The sequence below is a fragment of the Adelges cooleyi genome, unplaced genomic scaffold, assembly GCF_023614345.1.
Source record: "Adelges cooleyi isolate 19-005CV unplaced genomic scaffold, UGA_ACOO_1.1 ACOO_flye_CR_arks_rails_tigmint_CR_PRNA_376, whole genome shotgun sequence".
Lineage (NCBI taxonomy): Eukaryota > Metazoa > Arthropoda > Insecta > Hemiptera > Adelgidae > Adelges > Adelges cooleyi.
Window position 1 is genome coordinate 5374174 of NW_026096053.1, and position 27719 is coordinate 5401892.

Genomic DNA, 27719 nt, shown 5'->3' on the forward strand with positions numbered 1-27719 from the left:
TACTGAAATTTGTTTACAGTTAAGAACTTAGAAGTCATAATCCAAAACATGTTTAAGTGTTACGAGTTATTTGTATTTATACTGATTAAAAAATAGACAATACGTTTCTATACACAATATTAATAATAATACTATTAATATAATTTTTGTGGCTTAGTAAAATATTAGGAATGAAAAATTTTACATAAACGTTGAAAGTTAAATAAAAAAAATATCGCGTGTTTTTTTTCTATTACATTCTTTTTTTTTTTACACTTAACTGTACACATTATTAGTTTATTTAAATGTAAGGTGTGTAGTTATAATTGTTGTAAACATACAAAAAAAAACAAGTTGCCGGCAGCAATTAATTAAAAATACTTTTTAAAAAATTAGGCTGGCTAATCAATATTACTTAATATAAATAAAACTTAAAATATTTTAAAAGTGCAACAAAACAGTAATTTACAAAAAAATAATAATTACCTTAAATAATAAAATAGTTTAAACGAAACAGAAAATCACAGTTTTCGAATAATTTGTCAATAACTAATAAATTAAATAATTTCTCAAAGTCAAATTCAAAAAACAATAAACCAACAATTAACTTTTTAAAAAAAAGTTGTACAATTCAAATATATTATTTTATTTTATTAATCGCTTACAACTAAAATTTATTGTAGTTTTCAGTACTTACAAAAATATTACACAAACAACATAATAATACATAATAATTATAAACATTGTTGGGTAGTATTAACATAAATATTATTAAAATAAAACAATCAAGTATCAACAACAATATTAGTGGTAAAATGTTGATAATTAAAATACTGATGTTGAAAATTTAATTTACATTTTTGTTTGGCAAATGCTAAGTATACGATAATTATGTTAAAAAAAGGACGAAAAAAAATTGTATACACGTAAATTTAACTAATAAAAAAAAAATTGGCAAATTTAACACTTAAACGTCGTGATGTAGGCGTGTCTAATCCGATTGAAAATTATATTATCTTATATAAAATAATAGTAAAAAAGGTATATGATTAAGGAGAAACAATTACACACAATAAGATAATAAAAAGGGGTTTCATAAATACATTTGCTTATCGAATTATAACTTAGATTTAATTTTTTGTTGAACAATAAATTATTGTTCTTGTTAACTTCACTCGTAATTGATTTTCTCAAAACACCAAAGCATTGAAAAACAAAACAGATTATTATTCTCAAATGAAAATTCTAAACACTGTATATACAAGCAGTTTACACAAACTGTAATTATGACATTATTATAATATTTATTAATACTATAGTTGGCGGTTAAAAGGAAGTAACTATTAGGAAAGAGTTAAAGATATAAATGTGACTGTTTTTGACAAATTAGTTTAAATTTAATTAATAAAATACGTAAGCGGAAAAGTGAAAAACTTATATCGCGTTGCGTGGATTATAAACTATCGTTAACATTAACTTGAATAAAAATTTATCGTTTTAATACAAATATCAACGATTTAAATATATAGATAATATTTTTTTTATAATATCTACACGGATATAATATTTTCACTTATAATAGACATTTTTAATTTATCAACAAACCAAATCACCGAGTACAGAAAGGGCATGACAGTTTGTACATTTTGTATCTTTTTGTCTGCCCTTTTTGTGATCGCTGATTCGACTATCGTCTGGATCGTAATTTATCGATACAAATGTACTCTGATCCAAAAGAGAACATACCGGGTATGTTCACTTTTAGAACAGAGTATAGGTCGTCATATTGTAAAAGCCGTTGTGGCCAATCGTAACCTGCATCACTGGATTACAAGTTAACAGTTAGCCAATTTTTAACAACACAATCGTCTATCTGTATACCTAATGGACCGAAGGACACAATTCAATAAAGAAATCAATAGGAACTCAATTATGTGATATTTATGGTAAAGCGAAACCTTGTTCGTAGGACTGTAATATTATCATCTTATCTTTTCGACCAGACTTGATATCCTGTTGCCGTTTTCATCGCGTATCCTGAAAAAAAAAAATATGATGATTATAATTGGGGGGTTCTTTTTGCAACTATCAAATCCAATTCGGCAAATTCCAAACTGTACTTACATCTGGGAAATGTATGCTCAATGGTGTACATGTTTGGGGAACCGGAAGCGCTGGAAGTAGTCTTGCGTTCGTCGGCCGAATTGTCAGACCAGTCAACAACGTTACTGCTGGAAATACAGTGCACCATGGGCTGTCGATTTTGCATATCAGAAAACGTCGATGAAGGCGACAGAGCAGAATCCAAATCAGCAGTAACCGAACTCGACGGCATCTCCGGCTTAGTTGAAGGACTGTGGCCGCTTACGGGACTCAATGTCGTAGTATCGGGCGGACTGCCGACATAAGTGTTGCGGCTAGTGGCCACAAGCAAAGTGGGCGTAGGTGAAATCTGCAACACTCTCTGATGTTGCTGCTGACCGGCTGCAGTTTGTGTGGACACTGAATGTTTGTCGTACTTAGAGCTCTTGTCCGGAGAAGTAGTTATGATGAAATTTCCTGAAGAATTGGATTTCTCCAGTATGAAATTGCCGCACAACTGTTTATCGCCACCAGCGGTCGGACTAGTGATGATGAAACTCTGAGTTTTCTTTTCTGAATTAACGTTGTTCAGTATATAGTGTGTACCGGCGGTGTGATGATGTTGTTTGCTGTCTTTCGGACTCAGGATAAACCCTTGTTGCTTGTTATCAGCCAGAATGAAATGTTGGCCTTGTTTGCAAGTGGCATCAGTGCCGCCTCCCTGTTGGCCGGACACCATGGTCATTTGCTGTTGAACGATAGTGGTGTTCTGTTGAACAACGGTTGTGTTGTTCTCTTGGTTTTGTTGCACTGAACAAGGTACGACGTGGATAAAATCATTGGGCTGATGATGATTCCTGTTGTGGTTGTGCGATTGGTTCGGACTTATATTGGCCAGAATCGGACTCAGTTGACCCACGTTGTTGACAATAAACTGGTTGCTCTGTTGAGGCCTCTGCTGGGTCTGTGCGGGAGCCGTTCTCAACACCATTCCGGCGGGCAGTTGAACGTTTTGGCCAGCGTTTCCAAATGGAGTGATCACGTTCAAATGTACGCCGCCGTCTTGCAAAATGCCATTGTCAGTCATGACGACTCCGCCGAGGTTGGTGGGCATGATGAACTGTTGAATCGCCGGAAGATTGTGCACCAGACTGACCGGTTGTAGTACGTTTGTGATGAGCTGTGGGTTGCCATGGTACTGTGCTGTTTTGTTGGGCAATATCAACGTCTGGACGACAGGCTGATGGTAGTTCTGTTGAGGAGAGTGTAACATCACATTGCCCTGGTTGGGCGAGATTTGAGGAGACTTACGTTTCTTTCCGCCGCCGTTTGAAGTCTTGCGTTTACAATCAGGTGACGACAACAAGTTGGAACTCCTCGGTGAAAAAGCCCCATTGTCTACGCTGCCGGTGGTCACAGTCAGCTGAGGCACTTGCATTTGATCCACGGTCATGACGTTTCCTGGTTGCAGAAGTAAAGCGCTCTGACCGCCTTGCAAAGCGTTCACCAACACTTGAGAAGTACCGGGCGTTTGCAGTTTGGCCGAAGCCATTATCAACTGTCCGTTGCTGGTCAGCAAAATGTGACTTGGTTGAATGTCTTGTTTTTCCGACGATGACGATACTGGCGGCAATTGAATACCACTTACCACATTTTGCACCATTTCTAATGGAGACTTAACAACCGCCGAATGTTGCTGATGTTGCTGCGGTTGACCCGTGATCGGTGATTGGTCTTCCGCCGTGCTCACCGTCACCACCGAAGTGTTGGTCTTGCCTGCCAACACTGAAGTCACAGTGTTGCAGCTTACCGTTCGTCCACTGGTCATTGTGGTCACGTTCGTGGTGAATCTGACGGCGGGTTTCTCTAGCTTTTGATGGCGAATTGGCGGCGAAAGAGGCGAAAACGAATTGGTACTGATCGTGTTGTTCAACAAAGCTGTTTGTTGGGCCAAATAGCCACTGGGATCTTCCAAAAACGAAGGGTAACTTTGTTCTTCCGACGGCGATTTCGATTTCCTACTAAAACTACAACTACTTACAGGCTTGGACGCCGGTTGTTTAACGGTAGGTTTGCGGATAGTCTTTTCTTCGGTTCTTGTCGCAACGACATTATTGTTGTGATGCGAGTGCGATTGTACGGGAGGTACTCGATCTTCAATTGTCTGCTTAGAAGCTTCTTGAACGTTGTTATTGTTTACTTGTTGTTGGTTATTAAACTTGTTCAACTGCCATGGTGGAGTCGATTTGGGTTGAACAGGCGCGGGTGTAGGTTTCGCTATGGTTTGCTGGACGTTTGTTGACTGTGGCTGTTGAACTTGTTTCGTCTGGGGTGTCGGCGGTCTCGCTTGAGCGGGCAAGGCGGGTGTGCGAATACTACTGCAATTAGTTGGGGTATTAAGGTTGTTTTTACAATTACAATTTATGTGATGGCACTGTGGAAATTGATGGTGGGTTGTTGACGGAACGCTGTATTGATATTGCTGCGACGATACATATTCTTCTTTCTGACAGTTACCATTGCTATTGACGTACGATGACCCCGTATGGTAGTTATTCTGGTCGTGGTACATTTGTTGATAGTATTGTTGATGATCGTTCACAGAATCATTTTGCCTCTGAGGCAACTGAAGCTGTGGAAGTGATTGTGGCTGAGAGTGAGATTGTGGTTGTAACTGAATCTGAGGGTGTGGATGTGAATGACCCTGAAGATGAGATTGTGGCTGAGGCTGAACTTGAAGGTTTGGCTGAAGCTGAGACTGGGACTGAAGCTGAGACTGAACTTGAAGGTTTGGCTGAAGCTGAGATTGTGACTGAAGCTGAGGCTTAACTTGATGGTGTGGCTGAAGCTGAAGCTGTGGATGTGGCTGAGCGTGTGACTGAGCGTTTAGGGGTGGATGAGTGTGCGGCTGCTGCTGTTGAAATTGGTTTATTATTTGATTATCGTAACTAGAATTTTGTTCAGCAGGATTACAATACTGTCCGCAATGACTAGAACAATTGAAACTCTTATGAGTTCTTTGGCTATCATAATTATTATATTGCATATTGTTTTGATCACGTTGGAACACATTATTTTTCTGATAGTATTCCTGATTGCTGTCGTCGGTGGTTTGATATTGCTGCTGCTGCTGATGATGTTGGGGCTGACATGACGAAGCATTAGGTTGCATAGTATCGGCAGTGTCATGAGATCTACATTGAGGTGAATTATACCTAAATCCGTTGCGGCACGACTGTTCGTAACCTACTTCGGTACTGTAGTAATTAACGTTATTACTACTAGAATAATGCGAAAGTCTAGGATTCCCTGTATCCATCTGTGAACCCTGATTATTTGGCATCGAGTGTCCATGGGGAGCGGCCGTTCCCGTTCCTTGAAGATTATTCGACATCATTGTAACATTCTGAGAATTGGCCATCATCGCAGCGTTTTGAGGATTAGAGGGCATGACCGTTCCGTGCGAGTTGATCATACTGGGTGAACATTCACTCATCACTGGCATCATTTGAGCATTCAACAACGCCTCTGACGTTTGAGGCAGAAACCTCATTTGGTTGGGTCCGGCCGAAACGTCTGGCCATTGCATCTGCAAAAACAAAACATACATGTTGACATTTTATACAAGTCTAGATACTATGTAGTTTTTGATAAACCGTAAATATTAAACGAGTTTCAAGCCCTGAAATTCAGTTATTCGGTTTGAACGTTTACTCACTTGATTCGACATCGAAGATTGTTGTGAATAGTTTTCTTTTTCCATGGGTTTGTCTTCCTCGTATGGAGGGAATGACGAAAACTGCTGTTGAATATTAGACATTTTCCTTTTCTTTCGATTGTCGGCCAAATCAAATGAATTTTTACCCAGTCTACTGTCGACATTGTTGAACATCATTTTCCTCTTGTGACTACAAAGATTGGTCATTGTGTCCAAGCAGGTGGTAGCAGCAGGCTTTGCCGTTACCTGAAATTTTAAAAACAAAACAAAATTTAATAATTATTAATTATAATCACCGATTAGGTTACTGTAAATAATACATGGCGGCAATTTTACACATTTCCGGGAAAAAGGGTTAATGGTTAATGGTTCTGCAAAGAATATGTATTCTTTGCAGTATTACTACGTATATTATAACTGATGAATACGCCAAACAAGTATGGAAGTAATTGAAATATTTCAATCCAAAAAGTTGTTGCTCGTCGTAATTTTAAGTTTAAAAATACGTACATTTTTGTAGTGTTTTTATCGCTTTTTGTGGGTAAGAGGTGAACTTTATCCATTTTTTGACCAATTAAGTATCATTCATATAGGATTTTAGATCTAAAGACAATGCACAATGTATAAATCGGTTCAGCGGTTTAGAAGATATCGTGGGTCCGAACATAAGACATTAAAAAAAAAAAAAAAACCATCATTGTAAACACGATGGCTATTCAAATTCGTATACTTTATAGATAAAACAAATTAGGGGTCCCGATAAATGTTGGTGGGTTGATTTGACATTTTGACGTTGGACGGATAAAAAATAAATTATAATCGTTAAGTATGCACGTTTGTCTAGGTTTTTGATAGACAAGGGGAATGTAAGTAGGAGTGTCACCTTGAGCGCTTTTTTTTTTGTTTAAATCAAATATGGACTTTTCAAGGTCGAGGATGGTAAAACGACAACGCCTAAACAATTATTAAGAGGCGTTTTGAACAATAAAATCAAGGTCAAATATCGGACAATATTATATCGTGTACCTCGTACACCTATTAAAAAATAAACACAATAAAACAAATATTATTATTATAAAAATCAAATGTTATAACATAGGTAATGTAGGTACATATTATTGTGTTTAAACAAAATTGCTTTTATGTTTGTAATTAAAACACGATTTGTTAATGTAACCGACAATTATTCCATTAATTTCATCATACCAGCTGTCATCAAACAAATAACTTTATAAAATATAATAGTAAACGTTAGTTAATCAAAAATCTGCAAACATAAACTAATTATACGATTATACTCAAATAGCTTATATAGTCGTTTTTTGAAATTGTGATAAAATATCAATTTTTAGTTTTACACTATAAAGTCTTTCGAGATGAGATCGTTTTCACCTCTCTCAAAAGTAACGGCTAAATTGTTTTTTTTCTAGCTGATTATAAAAAAAAAATTATTATTATTATTATTTTAAAAATCTACTACGACTGTCAAAAAACTCTTGACGTGTGCTAGTATGTAAGAAGCGGTGCCAATTCGTAAAATACAAAATTAAATACTAGAGTAGTTTTTTTAGCTGGCGCTTGTTCGCAAATTATTAATAGTGTATACCGCCATCGCACATCTACAACAATGGATATTTATTATTTATAACATTAAACTGTAAGGTAAGTTATATTTTGTACACGTGCCAAAAAATAGAACGGTATTAAAAATCCTTTGATTCGGTTGATCATAAGCATATGTATCAACGATTGGTAAGTTAAGTAGTATAACGGTACGTCGTAAAATTAACCGACTATTACTTTTATGGTAGTGACCTAAAAAATGTACTCAAACACAACAATAAAGAGGTAAAAAAAAAAAAAAAAAACAAAACAATACCGACAGGTGGGTTTTGGTCGAACTATCACAGACATCTTGATAACGCGTTATTTTTAAACATTTTCTTTTTTTTTCAACTAACACCCACGTATATAAAAAAAAATACCCCGACCTTCGCGGTATTCGAGTTTTGACTATAATTATCAAGTACATCGCTTAAACGGCTTCAATGCGTATAATATAAAAAAAAATAATTAACAGCTTGCGACACTTGTAGCCAACCTTGTAGGTTTTTTTTAATAAGGTGAACGAATGCAAGTATTTTTTATAGAACAATGATACTCTTCTATAACAATAAAATTGAGAAAATTATTAAATAAACATAAATAAAATTAATGCACACACTTGGGATGGTGATTACCATGTTAATTAAAAACTAGTCCGTTTCCTAGTGCATTTTTATTTTTGTGATTATACTTAAAAATATACTTTAAATATAAAAAAAAAACCTCGAAAAACGTTCGATGACAATTGATAACAAGTCGTCCTTACATCTGCTGTACAAAAGTTACCACATACTTCAGTCTGTTTACTAACATAATAATAATATAAATGCCAGTAAATAGACTATAAATACATCCAATTATAAATAAACTTTAGCATATTCAATAATATGCTAATCTATTTTGTTTTAAGACTTAAAAGATTAAAAATGGCGGAAACTATTACTTTGTATTTTTTTGAAGTTGGTAATGAGCCGGTTTTCACATTTTTTTGGTATGCATACACACATTAAAACCTATATTTTTGGGCAAAAGCAAACAAATTTGATGGGCTAAGTTTTCTTTTAACTGCACTTCTAGTTGTTATTTGCTATACAATGGATTCTTAGATACTTTAGGTCACTATTTAGCATACTTAGTTTTCTTAGTGGCATTTCATCAATTTATATTAACACTGTTTCTACTACTTTGTATACAAAAATAATTTGTTTGATAATTTTTACTTATAGTACAATTATTATTTTAACGTTATACTCGCAATAGGTACATGTACAAGTGCCAAATTGTTGACGGCAATTCAAATCTCGAGGCTTCTAAATATTTTCTCCTAATTGTAGGATGTATATTATATGAGGTATGCCTCTTTTCTATGTTAGCAAATGGGCATACAAATTTTATCTTAATGTTAAACTTTATTGACTAATTCCCTTTACAATGTGCCTTAATAGTGTATTAAGTATTTTCAAAAAAATGTCTGTACTTTACTCCTCACAAATGGTGGTTTGGCCAGTGCCGTAACTTGAAGGCCAACGGCCCCAGTGCAAATAAATTATATTTTTTTAATATAAATTTTAAACTGTATTAATTGTTGCTGACAGCAACGGAGGGTGCAATGCACCGCCTGCGCTTGTAATTTTAGCGGCACTGGGTTAAGCATTTATGTTATGAAAAATATTATACTTAATTAATACATTTTGAAATCACCTACCTATGGAATCGCGCACAATCAAAAATGAAATCATAGTACTAGTGAGTAGTAGTGTGTCTCTGCCCAAAATATAAAATCAATGCGACTATACGAGTACGCGACATTAATTTCCAAAGACGGCGGTCGCGTTTAATTGATTTAAACAATTTATCGTTATCCCTTAAATATGGTATATAAATATAAATATTGTATGTGTATCTTCGACGGTCGTCCGTCGCGTTGCGCGTTGTCGTCGTCGGTCATTATCAATTCCTAGAAATTAGCTTTACAGGAAATCTCACTATAAAGGATATTTTTCAAAATGGAAATCCAAAAATACCTCTGAACTGTAAACACGTTTCAGAATAACTGTATAAAAAATCCGCGTTAGTGTGCTTCGATAATTATTTATTAGCATATAATTTTTAATATTTTGATACATTTTCACGTGGCCCCTAAAAGAAGATGGGCTCTTGGGCGATCGCCTAGTCCGCCTATTGGATAATCCGGAACTTAAATTATTGTTATAAAACTTGTAATTTTTGTAAACACAATACTTTCCTGCAGATGTTTGACTAGTATGTATATTTTTTGCTTATTTAAATTTGTTTTTTCTTTAGTAATTGAAAACAAAGTTTAAGGCATTTAAATACTATTTTAGGACTTCAATTAATTTTTTATATCATAAAATACATTTGATATAGATTGGCATTTATGATTTGAACTGCAACAACAGTACCTATTGAAAATAGTCAAATATCTATAATGCATACCAATCGATGGACAAGTTCCGGTATAATAATTTGACTTGGGACCCCCATGCACACCACACAATTAACTCTTATTTAGTAAACCATTTGAGATTATTATTATTATGATGATGATGAAGTCTCACGAAACCGGTTATACATATTATAGCTTTGTCGCAAACCGGTTCGTTCGAACGCCTACTCCGATGGTTATGATATTTTATTAGTGCAACAACATTTCTTCATCGTTTATCATGTTATTATTATTATTATAAGACTTTAGACCTGTGCGGTGAATTATATAATAACCAACACAACATTTACGTAAACCATAGATGCCAAACAATATTAAAAACAATTTTACCCATTACACCAGAGTAACGAAAAAATTAATAATTAAATAAATAAACACTTAAAACTTAGTTGAGTGATATGAGAAGAAATGACCGGTTGGTTGTGAGAGGATGTCTGTAAGAAAAGGCGAAGAGAAACGAAAAGAAAGAAAAAATCATAAAATGATCAGGTTGCAAGTCTTGTTTAATGGTGTTATGGAATTATTTTAAATAATTAATTATATACAAAAATAGATACCAATAAGCCAGTACTCGAAATTTAATGACAAAAGCCTTAAAAATTATGTATTAAAAAAATAAAAACCTAAATATACATATCGATTGTAATAGGTACAGACGTACAGTTAATTTAGACCAGACTTATTTTGTTACTTAATAAGGTAAAATAATAAGTTATTTATGCTATAACAATTTAAGTAAACTAATTAAAATTTAGGCATGTTTTATGTTATTTTTATTTTAGTAATAATATTTATATTTTATGCTTATTATAAATTAACATTACAATCTGTACGTCGTAGTTACATGTAACATGTACAAAAACCCATTAGAAAAACGCACATTATACTTTGATTTTACCACTTAAAGAAAAAATAGCAAATTTGATTACAAAAAATTAAAAAATGTTAACAAAAACTAAATGAGTATAGAAATAGATACAAAAAAACATATAATTAATTTTATTATAAGAGCCTCGTCCGTTGTACTTACATAAAAAATCTCATAAAACTTTAAAAAATGTATACAAACCCCTTAGGAATTAGAATTTCTAATACTTAATATAATGGAATGGTGAAAAAATGTATGTCTTAAGATTCCTGAAAACGGCTTACGCCTAAATATTTTTTTTAAATAGATTTTAAAATTCTTAAGAACTCAATTTTGGCTAAAATGTGTTTGAATATTTGCCCAAAAATTATTGATAGTAAACGCAGAGCTTTATGCCAAAATCACTTGCCAGGATTTATATTATATTGTATTAGAGTTCAACAAACAGATTTACATGTGTAAAAAAGTACTACATATAGTGCTTGTGAATTAATTAAAAATTAAAAAAAAATATTACAGATTTTTGAACACTACAACTGTCTGCATCTCATAATAATAAAGATTTAATTATATCCGTTCAAGACAAATAAACTAAAACAATAATAACACTTTTACAAGAATAAATAGGAGCCTTGTAAAGTTGTAATTGGCTTAATGTTTGACAGTCGGCCTAGGTCTACTAACAAGGCCTACGAACTGTGAGAAAGCCAAGAAACATAATTATTTTAAAGTATATTTTTACGTTTAATGTATTGTTTTATATACATATAATACAAAAACGAATATGTTAAAACGTATATAATAAAAACAAACTAAATTGTAATATGATTATTAACGAGACAATAATATAATAATTATTATTATTATTAAAAAATGACAGAACACGAGGTAAGAGGGTCAAGTTTGGGCATCACTGGAGCGACAACAAAATTGTCGATTTTTTTTCCCTATTACAACGACCCGGAATAGCAGCTGTTTTGGAAAGCAGGAAGAAAGAGTGAGATATAAAGACTAACATAAGAGTAACATCTGTCTATGAGTTTCTCAGCAGTGCTCGTTATACTTACATAGAAGGGTGGACAGTTTTTTTTTTACTAAAGGGGGATCAAAATTACCAACAACGTTTATTCCCCAATAAACGTTTCTCAATATTTATATATTAGAATAGAATTATTCATTACTTACGGTAGTGTCGAAATTGAAAACTTGTTCACTGTGTAAAGGGCATTCCAGGCCACACTTGCAAGTACCTTGAGTTTTTAAATAAATTTTGACCTGATCCAACGAACTCAAAACCGCATTGCTAGGGCTGCAAAATAATACACGGAAGAATATTAATCATTATAAGCATAATAATTGAAGTATGAACGAATGTGAAATTATAAACCACAGAATAAGTTTTGCAGTTTTTTAAGTAAAGGATGTCATCAGTTTGCAGTCCCTCATTAATCAATCAATATCCTTATTAATATAATATCTCTTTTGGCAAATTTTTCGTTGAAAACGCGACAGTTATTCGTGTCAGTTTCAAAACGATTAGCTTAATAAACATTTATTCTTAGTTATACATAACATATATATTATTATGATTTATGGTAATCACAAGTGGGGTATTACACAAATTTTAATGTAGAGTCCTACAAATCACTTATAAGTTTTTAGAATTTATTATTTGAATCCTTTTGAAAAGGAAATTGTATATTACATAATAAATATGTTTATTCAATACATCAAAATTAAAATTTCAATTTTATAACCAAATAATTTAATAATATCTGGTTAAACTGTAGCAATTTATCATATTTTATTGTTTGAAGAGAGCAAAATAGAAGTATGTACTCAAAATTGTCAATTTGACAGCTACACCTTTTATCCATATAACAATGGCATAAAAATCGTTTTGTTTATTAAGATAAAACAATGCATACAGAAATTTAAAATATATTTGCCGTTTTTTAGTATATTTTCAAAACCATATTAATATTTTTCTTTAAGACATTAAAACGCTAATTGTTTGGTACAGAAAGGAAATACGCCTTATGGTCACAACTGAACGTTACGGTTCGAAAAACACTAGCCCCCATCGGCCGAAATGCACAAGTTATTTTTATGTTAACATTTAAAAAATATATATGTATAAGAACAATACTACACAGTTAAAGTCTGTGTTAACAATACAATGGAAGCTCGTTCATCCAGCCTTGATAGTATATAAATAATTCAAACAAAATGTACCTATGTAGGTATATATTTATTTATACTTGCCTACTATATATTAATTGTTTAACATTCACTTCTTAATCTAAACATGAGTACATGTTGATGTATGAACTATACATACATTATTTTTATCAATTATTTAGCTGTAAATTTAGTATATTTTACGAATTGAAGTAGTTTTAATTAGCTTTTCAGCAGTAATAGTCTTTATTACACATTATATTTTCAAAGCTTAGAACTCCTAATAGGTATTAATGTTATCATTTTTTGTTTATTGTTTCTAGGCCCACAATAAATGTACAACTACTAGACCGGTTTCGTGCAAGTTACACGGAGTAAGTGTGTACACTCAATGCGAGGTTTGATTAGATGCACAGATGCATTACCAACGACCCCACAATTTTTTTTTTTTTTTAGCTTTTAAGCTGAATTTGAAGCTGAGGATATATTTCTAATTATTGGCAATAAATTGAAACCTGACCTATTCCTATTCCTCTCTAAAGACTATAACAAAATCATTTTTTGTTCTTAGTGTTATTTATCATTTTAAACGAGTTTTTGAAAATATGCTGATGAAAATTCATAAAACCATATTAACCATTTATTTATTTTTGACTAATAAGTTATCCTAACAGAGTATTAAATTATTATGTTTTATTCCCGGGGTATACACCTCAGATGTTGACACTGCTTAAGTCACGCTGAGACTGTAATAAAAATTGATATTAATAGTGCCACTGCCCTTTTAGAAACGAAGGAAATTATTTAGATTTTTTCCCCTCCTCTACTTTACAGATTTCATGGGTGAATCTTCAAGCAGCAACTGATTTATTAAGAATACCACACAAATAAGATACATGCATTACATTATTAGATAATATTATTATAAATATCGTTAGTTTTGTAATTATTAAGCCTACAGCTGTCGCCTGTCAGATCCTATATACTCGTATATTCTTATAACCTTGTATTATACCATTAAGAATATTTTCGAATGTTACTAACTGAAAACTTGGGAGGTATATTGTCGCGATACAACGTTGTTATTACTTAATAAACAGGTTTGAGCTACAATATGCAAATCCTTTATGTCAAGTACATTTTTTTGTGTCTATTACGTGGTACCACCATAAATACCCTTAAACGATATGCGTCATATCGCGTTTGATTGTGCGTACTTTAAAACTCATTCATTAAACAAAAAAATATTATTTCATAATTTATTAACAAACAGATCGCAAATCATGTTAACGATTTCCAAAATAGTTCATAATTTTATATTGTATAATTTATTTAGCAATAATACAAAGTTAAATTGACAAAGAATTTAATATGGTTAAAAGTTCAGAAAATATGATAATTTTTAAACTTCCCTTAACAATCCTAATTTTAAAGGGGTATACATATATTAAAAGACAAGTTTTTACTAGATTATCGTACCGGGCTTACAAATAAAAGCTAATACTATTTGTTACAAAAGTTTAGAACTTTTTTTACGATATACAAAAAGTATTAATTTAAAAATTTAATTTTCAATAGTATACTTTTTAAGGAAGTATGGTTAAAACAAATATTCGTTAAACATGGCGTAAATCACAACACAATTGGCGGAAGTCCAAAATTTAGAAACTATTTTAATCCAAAGATTGTTGAGGTACTAAAATATTAAAATAAATAAAAACAAACCACAACTTTTAAATTAGAATGAAAAAGAAATGTCAACATTGATAAAAGAAATTACTATTGTTCATTAAAAATGTTAGGGTAATACTTAAGACAACAACGTCGGTATATTATTACAACATTTTAAGCGAATTTAAAGAAGAAATTTTTAAAAAAACTTACACCAAAGATATATTTTTAAATAATCAATTTATTTATTTATCAATTTTAGACAAATATTTTAAATTATAGATTTAAAAACAAGTAAAGAGCAATTTTTAGATAATATATATATATAAAATTAAAAAAAGATGTGAAACCAAAAATTCACCTCCGACTTCACCACTGTTTTAGGTCTAATCAATAATCCTACTAAAATACAGAAGTCAATCTTTCCTCTAGTCACTAGAGTCTAGTGCAACATCGCGTTCACTACAACTTACAAGTAACTATTTTTATAAGAAGTTGTGCATTTAAAGGCAATACCTATTTAAAAAATAAAATTACACATAAGAAATTTTAACCATTTTAGACCCTCGGATCTCTACAGTGTACCCTTGATAAATCAAAATATGAAGCACACCGTTAAAAATAATTTAATTCCACATCAAATTTGTTTAAAATATTGCTGGGTCTGAAGAAGTTAAAAAATAAGGGTTTAACTAGACCAGCGTGTAATGAATCTATTGGTATTTTGTTTTACCATATACCAATGCATTTTTTTTTTTAAATTAATTGCATCGGATGGGAAAAAAAGCAAAGGGGAAAAGAACAAGCAGCAAACGTAAAGTACATTTTGTGGAATACATGATTAGGGAAAGTGATGGAAAACAGTCGTGATGTCGATCGAGTCAGTCAATTAAATGAAGTCCGGTCGTCACGACATGACAGCCGTGGACTAAGCAGACGTCACGAATCACGATTATTTAAACGATTATTCTATGATGAGAAAAAAAAATTGAACCTTGAAGTTCACATTCAAAGCGGTGTACACTATGTAGAGTTTAAAAATATCAACAATTCCTCGCTTTATTTGAAAAATATATATATACATTTATTTATTACTATTATGGCGAGGAAATTGTTGTTACATATTATTACATATATTACTATAAATAACTCTGACCGGTCACAACTATAAAATATTCAACACAACGCCTACTCAAATAAAAAAATCCCACTAAATCTTCACAAAAATAAAAAATACATAATTTATACAATTCTCGGTTTAAATTTAGTTGACACTTCACAGATTTAAAAGTATTTTTTTTTTTTTAACAAAGATCATAAAGTTATAAGTCACCAGTCTTGCAATTATAATAATGTATATATTTTAATAATTATAACCGACAGTTTATAGCAAAAAAACAAAAATATTGTATACAAAAATATGCGTTTAGATTTAAAAAAATAAAAATGCGTCATAGCAGCGCTGCCAGAGCTCTGTGATAGTTAATCTCAATCAAACGATATAACGGTCGATAGGTGAGTTATATTATACAAAATACTTTACGCGAAACCATTTGCCACGATTTCTCCGTCACGAATTTTCAAACATGAAAAATAAATTAAGAAAAGATGCTAAGCAGAAACCTAGTCATGACCGAACAATGCAATAGAATGGAATATACTTTATAGTTCACCGTACGGTGAAAGGTCCAACGATAATGTTCGTACTTAGTCAAACATTTTGATTTTGTTAAGGTGAAAGTAAGCGTATACGCTCGACATATCATCATATTATAATAGAAACTCGAAAAATGTACTAAAAACTGAACAAAATAGATATTCATTTCATGCCAAAATATTATTATAGTCTACATTTTTTTCTTTCATTTTTTTTTAAATAAAACTTTAAAATAAGTTGCTGTGTACACAGTTGTTACTTGTTAGTGACTAAGTTTTCCGACCAAACGAATGTATAAAATAGAATGCTTTTATAGAGTAATATTATCATAACTTAATATTTGGCTACAATTTAATCACTTTACTTCATCAACGAGTTAAATCATTTATTTTTATTAAAAAGAAACTTGTAAGAAGAAAGTCTATTTTTAACATTATTATTGAAATTTTAAGTCATTGTATCAAAATTAAATATGAATTATACGATTGGTATATGACTGTGTAAGAAGCCAGTAATAGTTATAGGACTTTAAATATCAGGATACTCAAAAATAAATTCTATTAACTCTAGAAAAAGTCAATAAGTGACGATAAACTAATAAAAAAAATTGAGAACCGTTTTCAAATACTCGATTAAACTAACAACAAAATTATTGGAATGAATTTGCATTTGAATAATAATTTCAATGGTTTATTCAAATAATCTATAATTTTATCAATCGAAGAATGCCCAACTCTGGTTTTACCATTAACTACGGATCCATATAAAGTTGGCATGCCTACCCTATCTGTCTAACTAAGTGTAGAATAAATTTCTATTTGGCCAAAAATCGCATTTATTTCAAGCGAATTTATTCAAATAATTGTATTGTTCAATCATTAAATTAAATGTAAACGTTACAAAAAATGCAATCGATCCCCCTGATCTACTTAAAATTTGGACTTGGTAAAATCTCGTAGGACACCTTTTATGTTATTATTTTAGTGAACTGTGAAGTGGTCGGTGCCGGTATGATATTGCACTACGAACGACTACTGCATAATTCATATAATAAAGTACATAGGTGTACATGTGCGCCGCCGAGGGTACACATAATGTCTACAACCGGTTTTTTCTCTTCCTTGACACTACTATCAACTATATTATACTTTTTCTCTCTCGATGCAGAAAGTGCATCCGCACCGGTTTTCTTCGCCATATTGCGGGTGCAGACGGTGTGACGGTATTTTATACGATATTAAACGGTCGACGAGCCAACGCGGAAATGTACAGATAAAAGGTCGTCTGGAGAAATTAATTTTGGTAGTGATTTGGAAGGGCCAGGAGCGCTCGTCGAGTTGATTGCGCGCAATGGAAACAGCTCTTTTCATATTATTATTTAACATCAATAAAGCGCATTAGGTGGGCGCAGAAGAAAGGGGAGGGTTTGTCCGGGTAAAAAGTCACTGGTGGGCGGGAAAGAGGTGGCCGGGCGGATGAGAAGCCTTCTCTTCTATTGGATCAAATGTCGTAACATTACATAACCCGAAAGAAATCCAAAAGCGAGCGAGAGAGACGACGGCAGCGACGGCGGAGGCGGCGGTCGCGCGACTGTATTCTTCCAAGGGAGTAAATCAATAAGACAGACACGGAGGCGACGATCACACCGGGTGTAAACGCTGCGGGTATTATACACAATACATTAAAAAAAAAATAAGATAGCGCCCGAGGGTTTGTTAAATTTTCAACAGGCGCTGTTTGTCGAAACGGAAACGTCATAAAATCAAAGCGGTATTTTTCGATTTACAAATAAAAAAGCCCTCCACGAAAAACACTTACAGACCCTTGAGGCATTTTTTTCTTAAGACGTTAATAACTTATACCTACTATTTATTTAATGAATTCGGTATACAGGCGATTTTTCGTAAAAATTATAATTTATAGTTTATACTGTGTATAATTACATAATAAAACCGAATTATTAGGTCTTTTTTCCCGGTAGACTATCACAGCATCCCTGACAGCGATTTTAAACATCTTTTCCATCCAAACATAGCTACGCAGAATGCATTTTACTCGGTCCATGGTGGTTTTATAGCAAAAACTCCTATTAATTATTATAAAATTAAAAAGGTAATAACATTTTGGATAGAATGACCAAACCGTCAAAATGTTAGTATTTAGCTATATGTTCAATCTCGATAAAAGGCATTTTAAAATTTTGTATAGGGTATATTTGAAAAAAGATACATTCCTTCCCAAATAGAGTCATCCTCTTTTGGTTATATATTAGGTATTTATTTTTGCTTTATAACCATCACATATAGAACAATAATAAAACGCATTCTGCGTAGATATGTTTTTACACTTTAAAATCAGGAGGTATAACGTCCTCTTTAGTGATCTTAAGCCAACCTGTTTTTTTTACATTTTTTATTAGAAATTTTTAAGTTAAGATATTTAAGGCTTGGATAGAAAATAACATTATACACCGAATGTCGTCAGTTTATATTTAAAATAGATTCATATTAATTATTTATTTAAAATTCACAATTGTCCGTTTTTAATTCTCTGAATACGTATTTACATTACTAAAAATCGTCGATATACGTCGTATAATATTTAAGGAATACCCACATTTTAGGAATCTACGACCATTACAAACAAACTAGGATTGTTTATAGCTGACCATTACTAATAAAAAAAATGTATTGAGTGACGTCAAAAACAGATGCTAGATAGTCTAATAAAAAAAAATTAACTACTCATAAAAAATCCTCATCACTGTACTAATAAAAGTACACTTAATTTCCATTTTTAATTATAGATTTGGCAAAAGTAGTCTGTACCAGATTCCAAACCCCTTAACGAATAAGATCTATTAAGTCTTCTTTTAATAACGATATTATAATGACTAGAGCCCGGAATAATAAAATAAATAAGTATGCAATTGGATTTTTCCCCCCATTTCAAACACTATTTCATTTAAATAAATTATATTTATCTTATTGTTTCACCAAATTTTTTTTTATCTATTTAAACAGTAAAAAATGGTTAACTATGCAATGTATAGGGTCGGATCACGGAAAAAAATATATACCTAGTTAGAATAACTATATATAGGTATATTTCTAGATAACGATAGTCAGCCAACTAAACACAACTAAAATAATTGAAGTATACAGTAAATATTAAATATTATATAACATGTCTAAACCCTGAATTTAATCCAATTTTTTTTTATTTAGTTACCGTTAAAACGCTCTAAACGAAAATTATTGTACGTATATATTTTTTAACTTGAGCTGTGATAATAATTGATAATAACATCCCTTCCAGAGATAAGTGAGCTTACAACACTAAGGTTTAAACGACATACATAACAAATGCGTTACAGCTGCTTTCTGAATAATAAATTTGAAGAATCGTAATTACTTCCTTCTTTCTCGTTCTCACTAAATTATTACAACTAAGAAAATCTTTTATTTAGTACATGCATATTTAATGAAAACAAGATTAATCCCTAGGCTTTGTGAAACACTAAAAGTGTATAATCGACCGCAAAGTCAGCGGTTCGTTCTTCGGAAATTACACGGTTTTTTTTATGAATCGTATTACCCATAAAACGGTGAGGGTATGAGGAAATTTTAAATGAAGCGTAAAAAACAATTATTCTTTAGGAACAACACGGTCGTTAATGAACGAGTACACGCAGTCTTATAAATACATTTTATGACCAAACAGCAAACTATTAAACAGGCGGTAACAATCGCACTAATCGCTTGTTTTTTTTTCTACGTACTTAAAAATAATCATATACTCTACGATATTAAAAAAAAATTGAATTTTCTTAAACTTTGGAACTCTTTTGGCGTTTTACTACCTAAATTTTTTCAGCACGTAAAACATATACCTAAATCTTAGAAGATGTACTTTTCTAGGAAACTGAACAGTTTTAGCGCATATTTACCTATTAAAATAAAAAACCAAGAGTTTATCTATATATTTAATTAGGTTTGTTTTTTATAAGTTACTAGGGACCAAGTAATAAATCTTTAAATTATATTGGTTTTTTGCATTTTCAAAAGCTAATTTCTTCGTGGAAAACATTTTATTGAAAAAAGGCAAGGTAAACTCTCAGTCTTTAAGTTTAATCGTAGGTTAATATGCTTTAAAAATCTAAAACTCCTTCTCTAGGAAGTCTTTACTTCTTAATAAAAAGGTAGTTTGACGCCCTCTTAGTACGGTACAATAAAATCAAAATAAGCGTATGAAAATATCGAGTGAACACAGTTTAATACGTGTAAGGGCGCTGGATAATAAATAAAGTTTGTGTAGTCTGACGGCGTGTTATTGACCATTTAAATCATTTTGCGAAACCCTGAGGTGCTGGCAAATCCGTTAAAAGCTGCCAAAGCGTTCCTAAAGGGGGTAGGTGAACGCCTTTAATACAACATGACGTCATTCTGGACGCTTCCCACCACCGTAAGCGGTTAATTGACTCGGTTAGCCAGTAATCAATACAGCTCTAAAGGAGCTACCTGCCGACAACTCGTTAAAAGAACGACTAATCACAACAACGGACCCTCTATTGTTGTTAATAAAATACAAAACCCCTCGAATGGGGTGGATAAGAGCAAACATTTAATTAATCATATCATTTTACTATTTACTAATGATCAACGACAATACGATTTTAATTTGAAATTTCTTTTATGTAGAAAACTTTAATAAATAACGTTTGAAAAACAATAGCCATTTTTTCGGTGCTAAAAAACTAGCTTTTAACTTTAAGTAAATTATAGAAATGTTAAATTTGAAATTTATGAATGATGATGTAAATTTATATTTTTAATTTTTAAAAATACCCATTATAGTCAATTAAGTCAAATATAGTCCAATTTAACTATATTGGAATATTTTATGAAAAATTAATTTTAAATGACAAAACTAAAATGATACATCTCAAAACCTGAAAAACTATTTTTTGCATACTATGTAATTATTTATGATATAAAAGTAATTTAATTTACATATTGCGTTTTTATTAAGTATTTAATGTTTTTTTTTTATTCCTGATTTTTTATTTATTTTTCATCTTAATACAATCTTAATCGCATTAATAATACACGGCTTATTAAGCTTAAGGGTAATTTGTATAATTCTATTTTACTTGGTAGCAAACAAACTTTACACAAAAAATAAATTATCGGAAAAATCGTTTTAATATCACTATGATCAGTGTGATAAATTTACTTAAAAATGGCGAAGCGTAAGGTTAGGTTAGGATATGATTCAATGACTTAAGTAATGACTCATTCCCTTGAATTATTCCCAGGAATTCCATTGTAACACTGAGTATTTCCGGATATTCCCAAGATACTTTTCGAAGAAGAGATCCTGGGAATTGTCGACAGTCTTAAAATAAAGTTGTAATTTTATGCCATAAATTAATTACATTTTTTTACACTCAATTACCAAGCTAAATATAATGCACTAAGCTACATTTTATAATATCTTGGGTGTGAACTGGACTGGTTTGACGTGGAAAAAATAATTATTTGCCGAGTATGAGAGCCATTGAATTATTTCTGAGTTTGAAATATACAAACACTATTATAAATTATAACCATTTCGAATGTGGCACCTGTCATTAAGTTGAATATTTTGTTTTGTTGAGTAGCCGAGGACAGAGTGGTAACCAGAATTATTTCTTTGATTTTCAACGGCCATGAAGATTAATTGTTTTTTTTTATGTACAAAAATAATATACGGTAATTGAATAATGTAATCGATGATTTGTTCAGGCTAACGTTGAAGGTTAGATATTTCTTGTTTTTATCATGACTTATGTACAGCAAAATAAAAGGTGTAAATATTAAATTCAAAAAAACTCTATATTACAATTTGTCAGTTAATACCAGTGTAATTAAGTGTAAATTACAAGTAACCGATTTTGTGATTTGGATAAGTATCGTATTAACAATACTTATGTAAACATCAGTTAGTTATCGCATGTCTATAATCTACAAACCAGTCTATTTTAAACTAATTGATTGAGGTATTATAAATTTCATTTTTTTCTCACATTTTACATAATAAAAACAACTATACTATTAAGTCATCAATTTTTTAAATTTATTTAAATTTACTTATAAGTTATAACAATATAAAAAAAATGCAAATATATAACATAATTAAGATGTTTAAACAACGCTTTTTTGCATATTCACTTTTTTTTTTTACATTTCATATCGAGGACTAGGAGTGGCTTTCTTTTAAAGAAATGAACCCTAATTTTTGCATATGTACCTAGAAAATATCATATTTGGACTACATTTGTACTCCAGAGTAGTTGAATTTAGATATTTCTAAAAATGTATTTAAGATTACCAGCGATTTTCAAAAATGCATGAAACAGGAATACCAGTTTACTCTTTGAATATCCTAGTCCGAATGTGTAATTAAAACAATAAAAAAAATGGAAAAATTGTTATACCACATTTTTGGTTGTAAATGACCATGTCATCTCAACAAGTTTGACATTTGAAACTCCGAAATTATTTTATTTAAAGTTGGTACTGGAAACTAGATTTGTAAAAAAAGAAGATTTGAAAGGGATAGCGACTGTCCCCTTAGGTCTTTTTCGCTAAAAGAAATCCCTTGGCCGACATGAGAAATGTAATTTCTATTTCGGCATGGGGCCAGGACTCGGGCGTATATAAATAATATATTTCTTTTTATTAATCCAATTTAATGGTTATCTAGCTATAAAATATGTTTTATGATTTTACCGAATAATATAACATGTATTTATTTAGCGATTTCAATTTTAAGAAGTGTGTATTTTTGTTGTTATTTTATTTAAATATTAAATACTCGTTAAAATGTTTAAATTATAATTTGAACATACCTTATAATTTATATAAATTATATTTGTTACACGACAAATAATAGTAAATAACGACCTAGGACAAAGCACTATAATATTTATGTCGTATCAATAATAATAATAATAATACCACCACTTGTAGAGCTGGAAGCTTGAAATACTGGACCTGATGAAGTATTGCACGTTGCTTATACTCTAGCCGACAAAGAAATATGAAAAATGCAAGGTGTACCTTGGAATAGGACATTCAACTATATACTACGCGGAAATATAATTTCCATTATGTGAGGTCGTCTATCTATATACTCGTATATTATAGTAAACTAGATAAAATACTGTGAACCCACCCGTCCAAGAGTACCTTCTCTTTTCTTTATAAGACAATACGGTACGTCGATAAGTCATCCCCGTTGCTGTTGCACCTTTAACACACGAGTTTGATTTTGCTACAAAGTATTCTTCCTAGTAAAATCTTTTTAAAATATACGTGAAACACCTGCCCGATGGCCGAATATACGCAAACACAATTTCTTTTGAGATCAAAAAAAGGATTTACGTTCGATTTTAGTTTATATGAAGGAAAAAAAATTGAAGTCACCCGTCCGTCTTTACCAATTAGATAATGCGTAACCGGTTGCGGTTATATGGCTTTTTGCTTCCATAGTAGTCGGACACATTTTTTTCTACCCAAGGTAACACGTCTGTAGCGGATAATTTACAATATTATAGGGTCTAATTTTATGGGGCAAAAAAGGTCTATCGAAAAGGACAGTATCCCAGGTGTTTTTTTTTTTGAATTGTATTGTACTCTTGTAGTATAGTTAGTTCAGTGAAAAAGACGCAACCCGTATTATATACAATTTATTTTGGACACCCTATGGCGTAATATATTATTATAGGTCAGATTTTTGGTCCGATCGGTATTATATCAATAAGGCCGCCGACCGAAATACCAACTGGGGTGCAGTTCTGATGTACATTAAAGGATTTTGATTTTACCCAGAACTAATCGTTACACTGTTATTTCTGTAACGCCAGAAGTCAGAAAAACACGAAATTCCAATCATATGTTTTTAGAATATTATGTAAGACCAAAGACCAGTAAGGATAACTCGAGAGGGCTGGGACGATAAGACAATCGCCAACCCCCCCCCCTCCCACTTGGATAGAAATAAAATTCCATTGCATTACAAAAAGTATAGTACTAAGCAAAATTATAATAACTTATACTAAACTCGTATGAATGTACTTAATTAAATTGCTCGCCCGCTGGAAGACTGGAGAAGACCAGATGCTTTTACAACACTTAAGCTCCTACAGAATTTAATTAAAAAAGTTACCTGAGGGCTTTACCCAATTGGAAACTATTTTACCTAACCTTCCCTAGCCCCCCCCCCTCCTTCTGATATTGTTAATGTAATTTCCCTCCTTCACTTATTCACCGCTGCTAACATCAACACAATTTTTTAACTGATCAGAAATTTTTTTTTAAAAATTACAATCAATTCAAATTTTTTAATACAAAATTTAAAAAGCACACACATTATGGCTCAAGGCAATGGGTTTTGACAAATATTTTAAATATGTTTATAAATCGGAAAGTTCAGAGCAAATTTTAAATAGTGTCAAATCGGCAAACTTTCAAACTTTAATCAGATTTGACGAGGATAATTTTTTTGTTTAAGCCAAAAACATGTTTGGTATATTATTTTTTTGAGTGGCTTATGTATACCAAAAAAACTTCGGTCAGGATTTTTACATGAAAAGAGGTAAGTACTTATTTTTTGCAATACATCTCTAATGAAATAGAACTCTTAATTGAGTTTCAAATTAAAGATGGTAACATTATTTTTGTCACCATTTTAAATTTATTAAAAAAGACTGAATTATTAATTTACTTTTAATTACATTGAATGCAAGAATGGTTTTCAGTAAAATAACAAAGCAATGATGTTTACCTTATATAGCATACAGCTTCTTTATTGCACAATCGTTTCCATCCATTTGGTACAGAGACTGATGATATGTAAGCAGCCGGTGATGAAACAACGTTACTCGTCACAGTGACTACAGCAGTAGAACTTGCACTTTTATTAGCTTTGTCGTATTCTGACAAATAACTGTAACCATTTGACTCTTGGTTCATGCTAGCGGCAGCCGCCGATTGAGCGACGACGCCATGGTTATTAGGTAAATTATTAAACGCACACCGATTTGGGGCGCTCGGAGTGGTATACAGAAGCCCAGCAGAACGCAGTGGCTGGTCGTTTGATTCGGTCGTCATGCCTTATCAGATGACCGATGCAAAGTGCGTAAGGGCAGATCGAGGCATTTTGTATATTATTCATGGAGGCTTTTCCTTGTCCGAATATGTTTCTACAGCTACCATCACTGCTCATTGGTACTGAAAGTTCTTGGCCGACGCATGACGGACTTTCCAAACATACACCTTTAAGTTTCTAAAAAAGAAACGAAACATATTTAGATAGTTAAAATATTAAAATTTCCTTAACAATTTTATTTTTTAATTGAAATTTATCTATTATGTTATTTAAGTTAGCACAATTCATTTTTAGCTTAAAAATAATAAGACAGTAACAAAAAAATAAATCAACTATCAGTTTAAGAACAATGAATTAATAACATACAAGGAATATGCAGATGACCGATACAAAGCAGTTTGAACTATGAGTAACATAATTTTAAGACTTCATTTAAATGTTGGTACTTAGATGAATTTAGTTTCATTATAAATTGAGATTAGGTATAATATAGATTGACACTTACAAAGAATGGCTTTAGTGTGTCAACTAATGTTATGATCTGAAATTATGTTGTAGTAGAACGCTATAAAGCAGACAAAATTAAGAAACATTCTACACTATCAACATACATTATATTTTTTAAAAATATCAAATATATACTAGTGTGACACAAGAGTATTCACATTTTCCATAATAAGTATTATTCGATCAAATGTAAACTCCTCGTTGCCAGTTTTTTACCAAAACCTTAAACTATGGTTTTAAAAATGTGTAAGTCTAATGTCTGTTTGACAACTGGATGAAATTATTTAAAAAAGCTTTTTTCTTATCAGGCATAGTATCTAATTTTGGTAAATTTTCATTATTTATCTGTATAAATTAAACTGAAGCATAACAAATTAATATATCTGAAAGCTTAAGAAGGAAAATTAGATTTGATACTAGACATTTGATACTATAGATAAAAATGATAAAGATAATATTTATCAATACTACCGTTTAACTACATGAAAAGTTATAGTTTTTTCAAATTTTTTTTTTCAACTTTTTTTACAACAAGATATGGTAACCGTAGTTAAGTTTTCTAATATATTATTAAATATTAAAAATAAATAGAATTACATATTGTTTTTAACACTTGGGATTTAGAAATATAGGTACACCTACATTTTAGGTATGATCATTCTTAAAAAGGATATAATAATCAAAACAATAGTTTATAGTACTACCTACTTAATTATAGTTTTAATTACCATTTATCAATTCTACTGAAAACAGGTTTAAGAAGGGGTTTAGGTTAATACAGACTTTTGCTAAAACAACTATTCATATTGTTGTTAGTGACAGAAAACAATTTAGCATTATAGACACATAGATGAGGTTTAAGATAATGTTTGTGCTTTTAAAGACATTATAGCATAATATACATATTATAGGTAGGTTATATGTATATGTTAAGGATTTATCATCAACAAAAATAAGATTATAATTAGATACATATTAATGTAGAATTAAAATTGTAAATAGGAACAAGGGGATTATTATAGTTCGAGTCTTACCTAATTAAGCACATCTAAATATTGATGTGATTACTGGTTAAACAAATTACATTTAATATTTACTGGCGAGTAGGTATGTTTTTTTTTTTAATCGTTTAAAGCTGATATTAATTTATGAACATAATAGATGTTTATGGGACATAATCCTCGTATCGTGTAGTATTTCAATTGTTTTGTTTTATTTTATAGTCCTACCTGCATGACTTATGACACTCATCAAAATAACTGATAAAAGTTGACGAAATCCAGTGAGAGGAACGATTCGCACCGATTATTCCAACGACTTTGAAACGCGGGACACTACCAAAACAAACGAAAAATAACACTCGAAAAACACTTTCACAACAATAAATATTAATTAATAATTAAATTATAAAAACAAAACACGTACACGGCACACATTTGAAGAAAAAAAACACAGCGACAAAATAGATACACACAACTTTCGCGCTACGACAATGCTATCAACCGACGTAACAACGGTAAACGCGAAATTCGATTGTATCCAAAGACCGTCGGGCGCATAATAATGATATTACATATAATACCGAATGCACTTTTTAATTAACGGTCCCGCACAACATACACCAACGTATACACACGCAGAACACAAACTAATAATAAATAAATAACTTATTATTATTATTATTATTATTATTAATTATTAACTGAAAATCGCCGACAGTGACGCCAGACAAACGCGCTTACGACAGGGGGGCAAGACTGACGTTAGTGTTGTGCGGTGTGCGGCCCGTACGCCGTACGGCCGTGCGCATAGGCGACCTTCAATGAATTCA

General features: G+C 31.5%; 1 protein-coding gene across 1 annotated transcript; it reads right to left on the reverse strand.

Moving 5' to 3' along the window:
* Positions 1-624: 624 nt before the first annotated feature.
* LOC126840571 (uncharacterized) lies at positions 625-27649 on the reverse strand. Its single transcript, XM_050576419.1, has 6 exons — positions 27118-27649; positions 25058-25558; positions 11905-12028; positions 5780-6025; positions 2104-5650; positions 625-2016 (listed from the first exon to the last, which is right to left on the reverse strand). Coding segments are annotated over exons 2-6 (4245 nt in total). The 5' UTR covers positions 25384-25558; positions 27118-27649; the 3' UTR covers positions 625-2014.
* Between the last annotated feature and the right edge of the window lie 70 nt (positions 27650-27719).

Excerpts from the sequence above, each read along its gene's own strand:
- LOC126840571 (XM_050576419.1), bottom strand. The coding sequence starts at position 25,383 with ATGACGACCGAATCAAACGACCAGCCACTGCGTTCTGCTGGGCTTCTG. Across the intron at positions 6,026-11,904 it reads TTTTCAATTTCGACACTACC|GTAACGGCAAAGCCTGCTGC; the intron begins GTAAGTAATGAA and ends TTAAAATTTCAG. Across the intron at positions 5,651-5,779 it reads AATCTTCGATGTCGAATCAA|ATGCAATGGCCAGACGTTTC; the intron begins GTGAGTAAACGT and ends TTGTTTTTGCAG.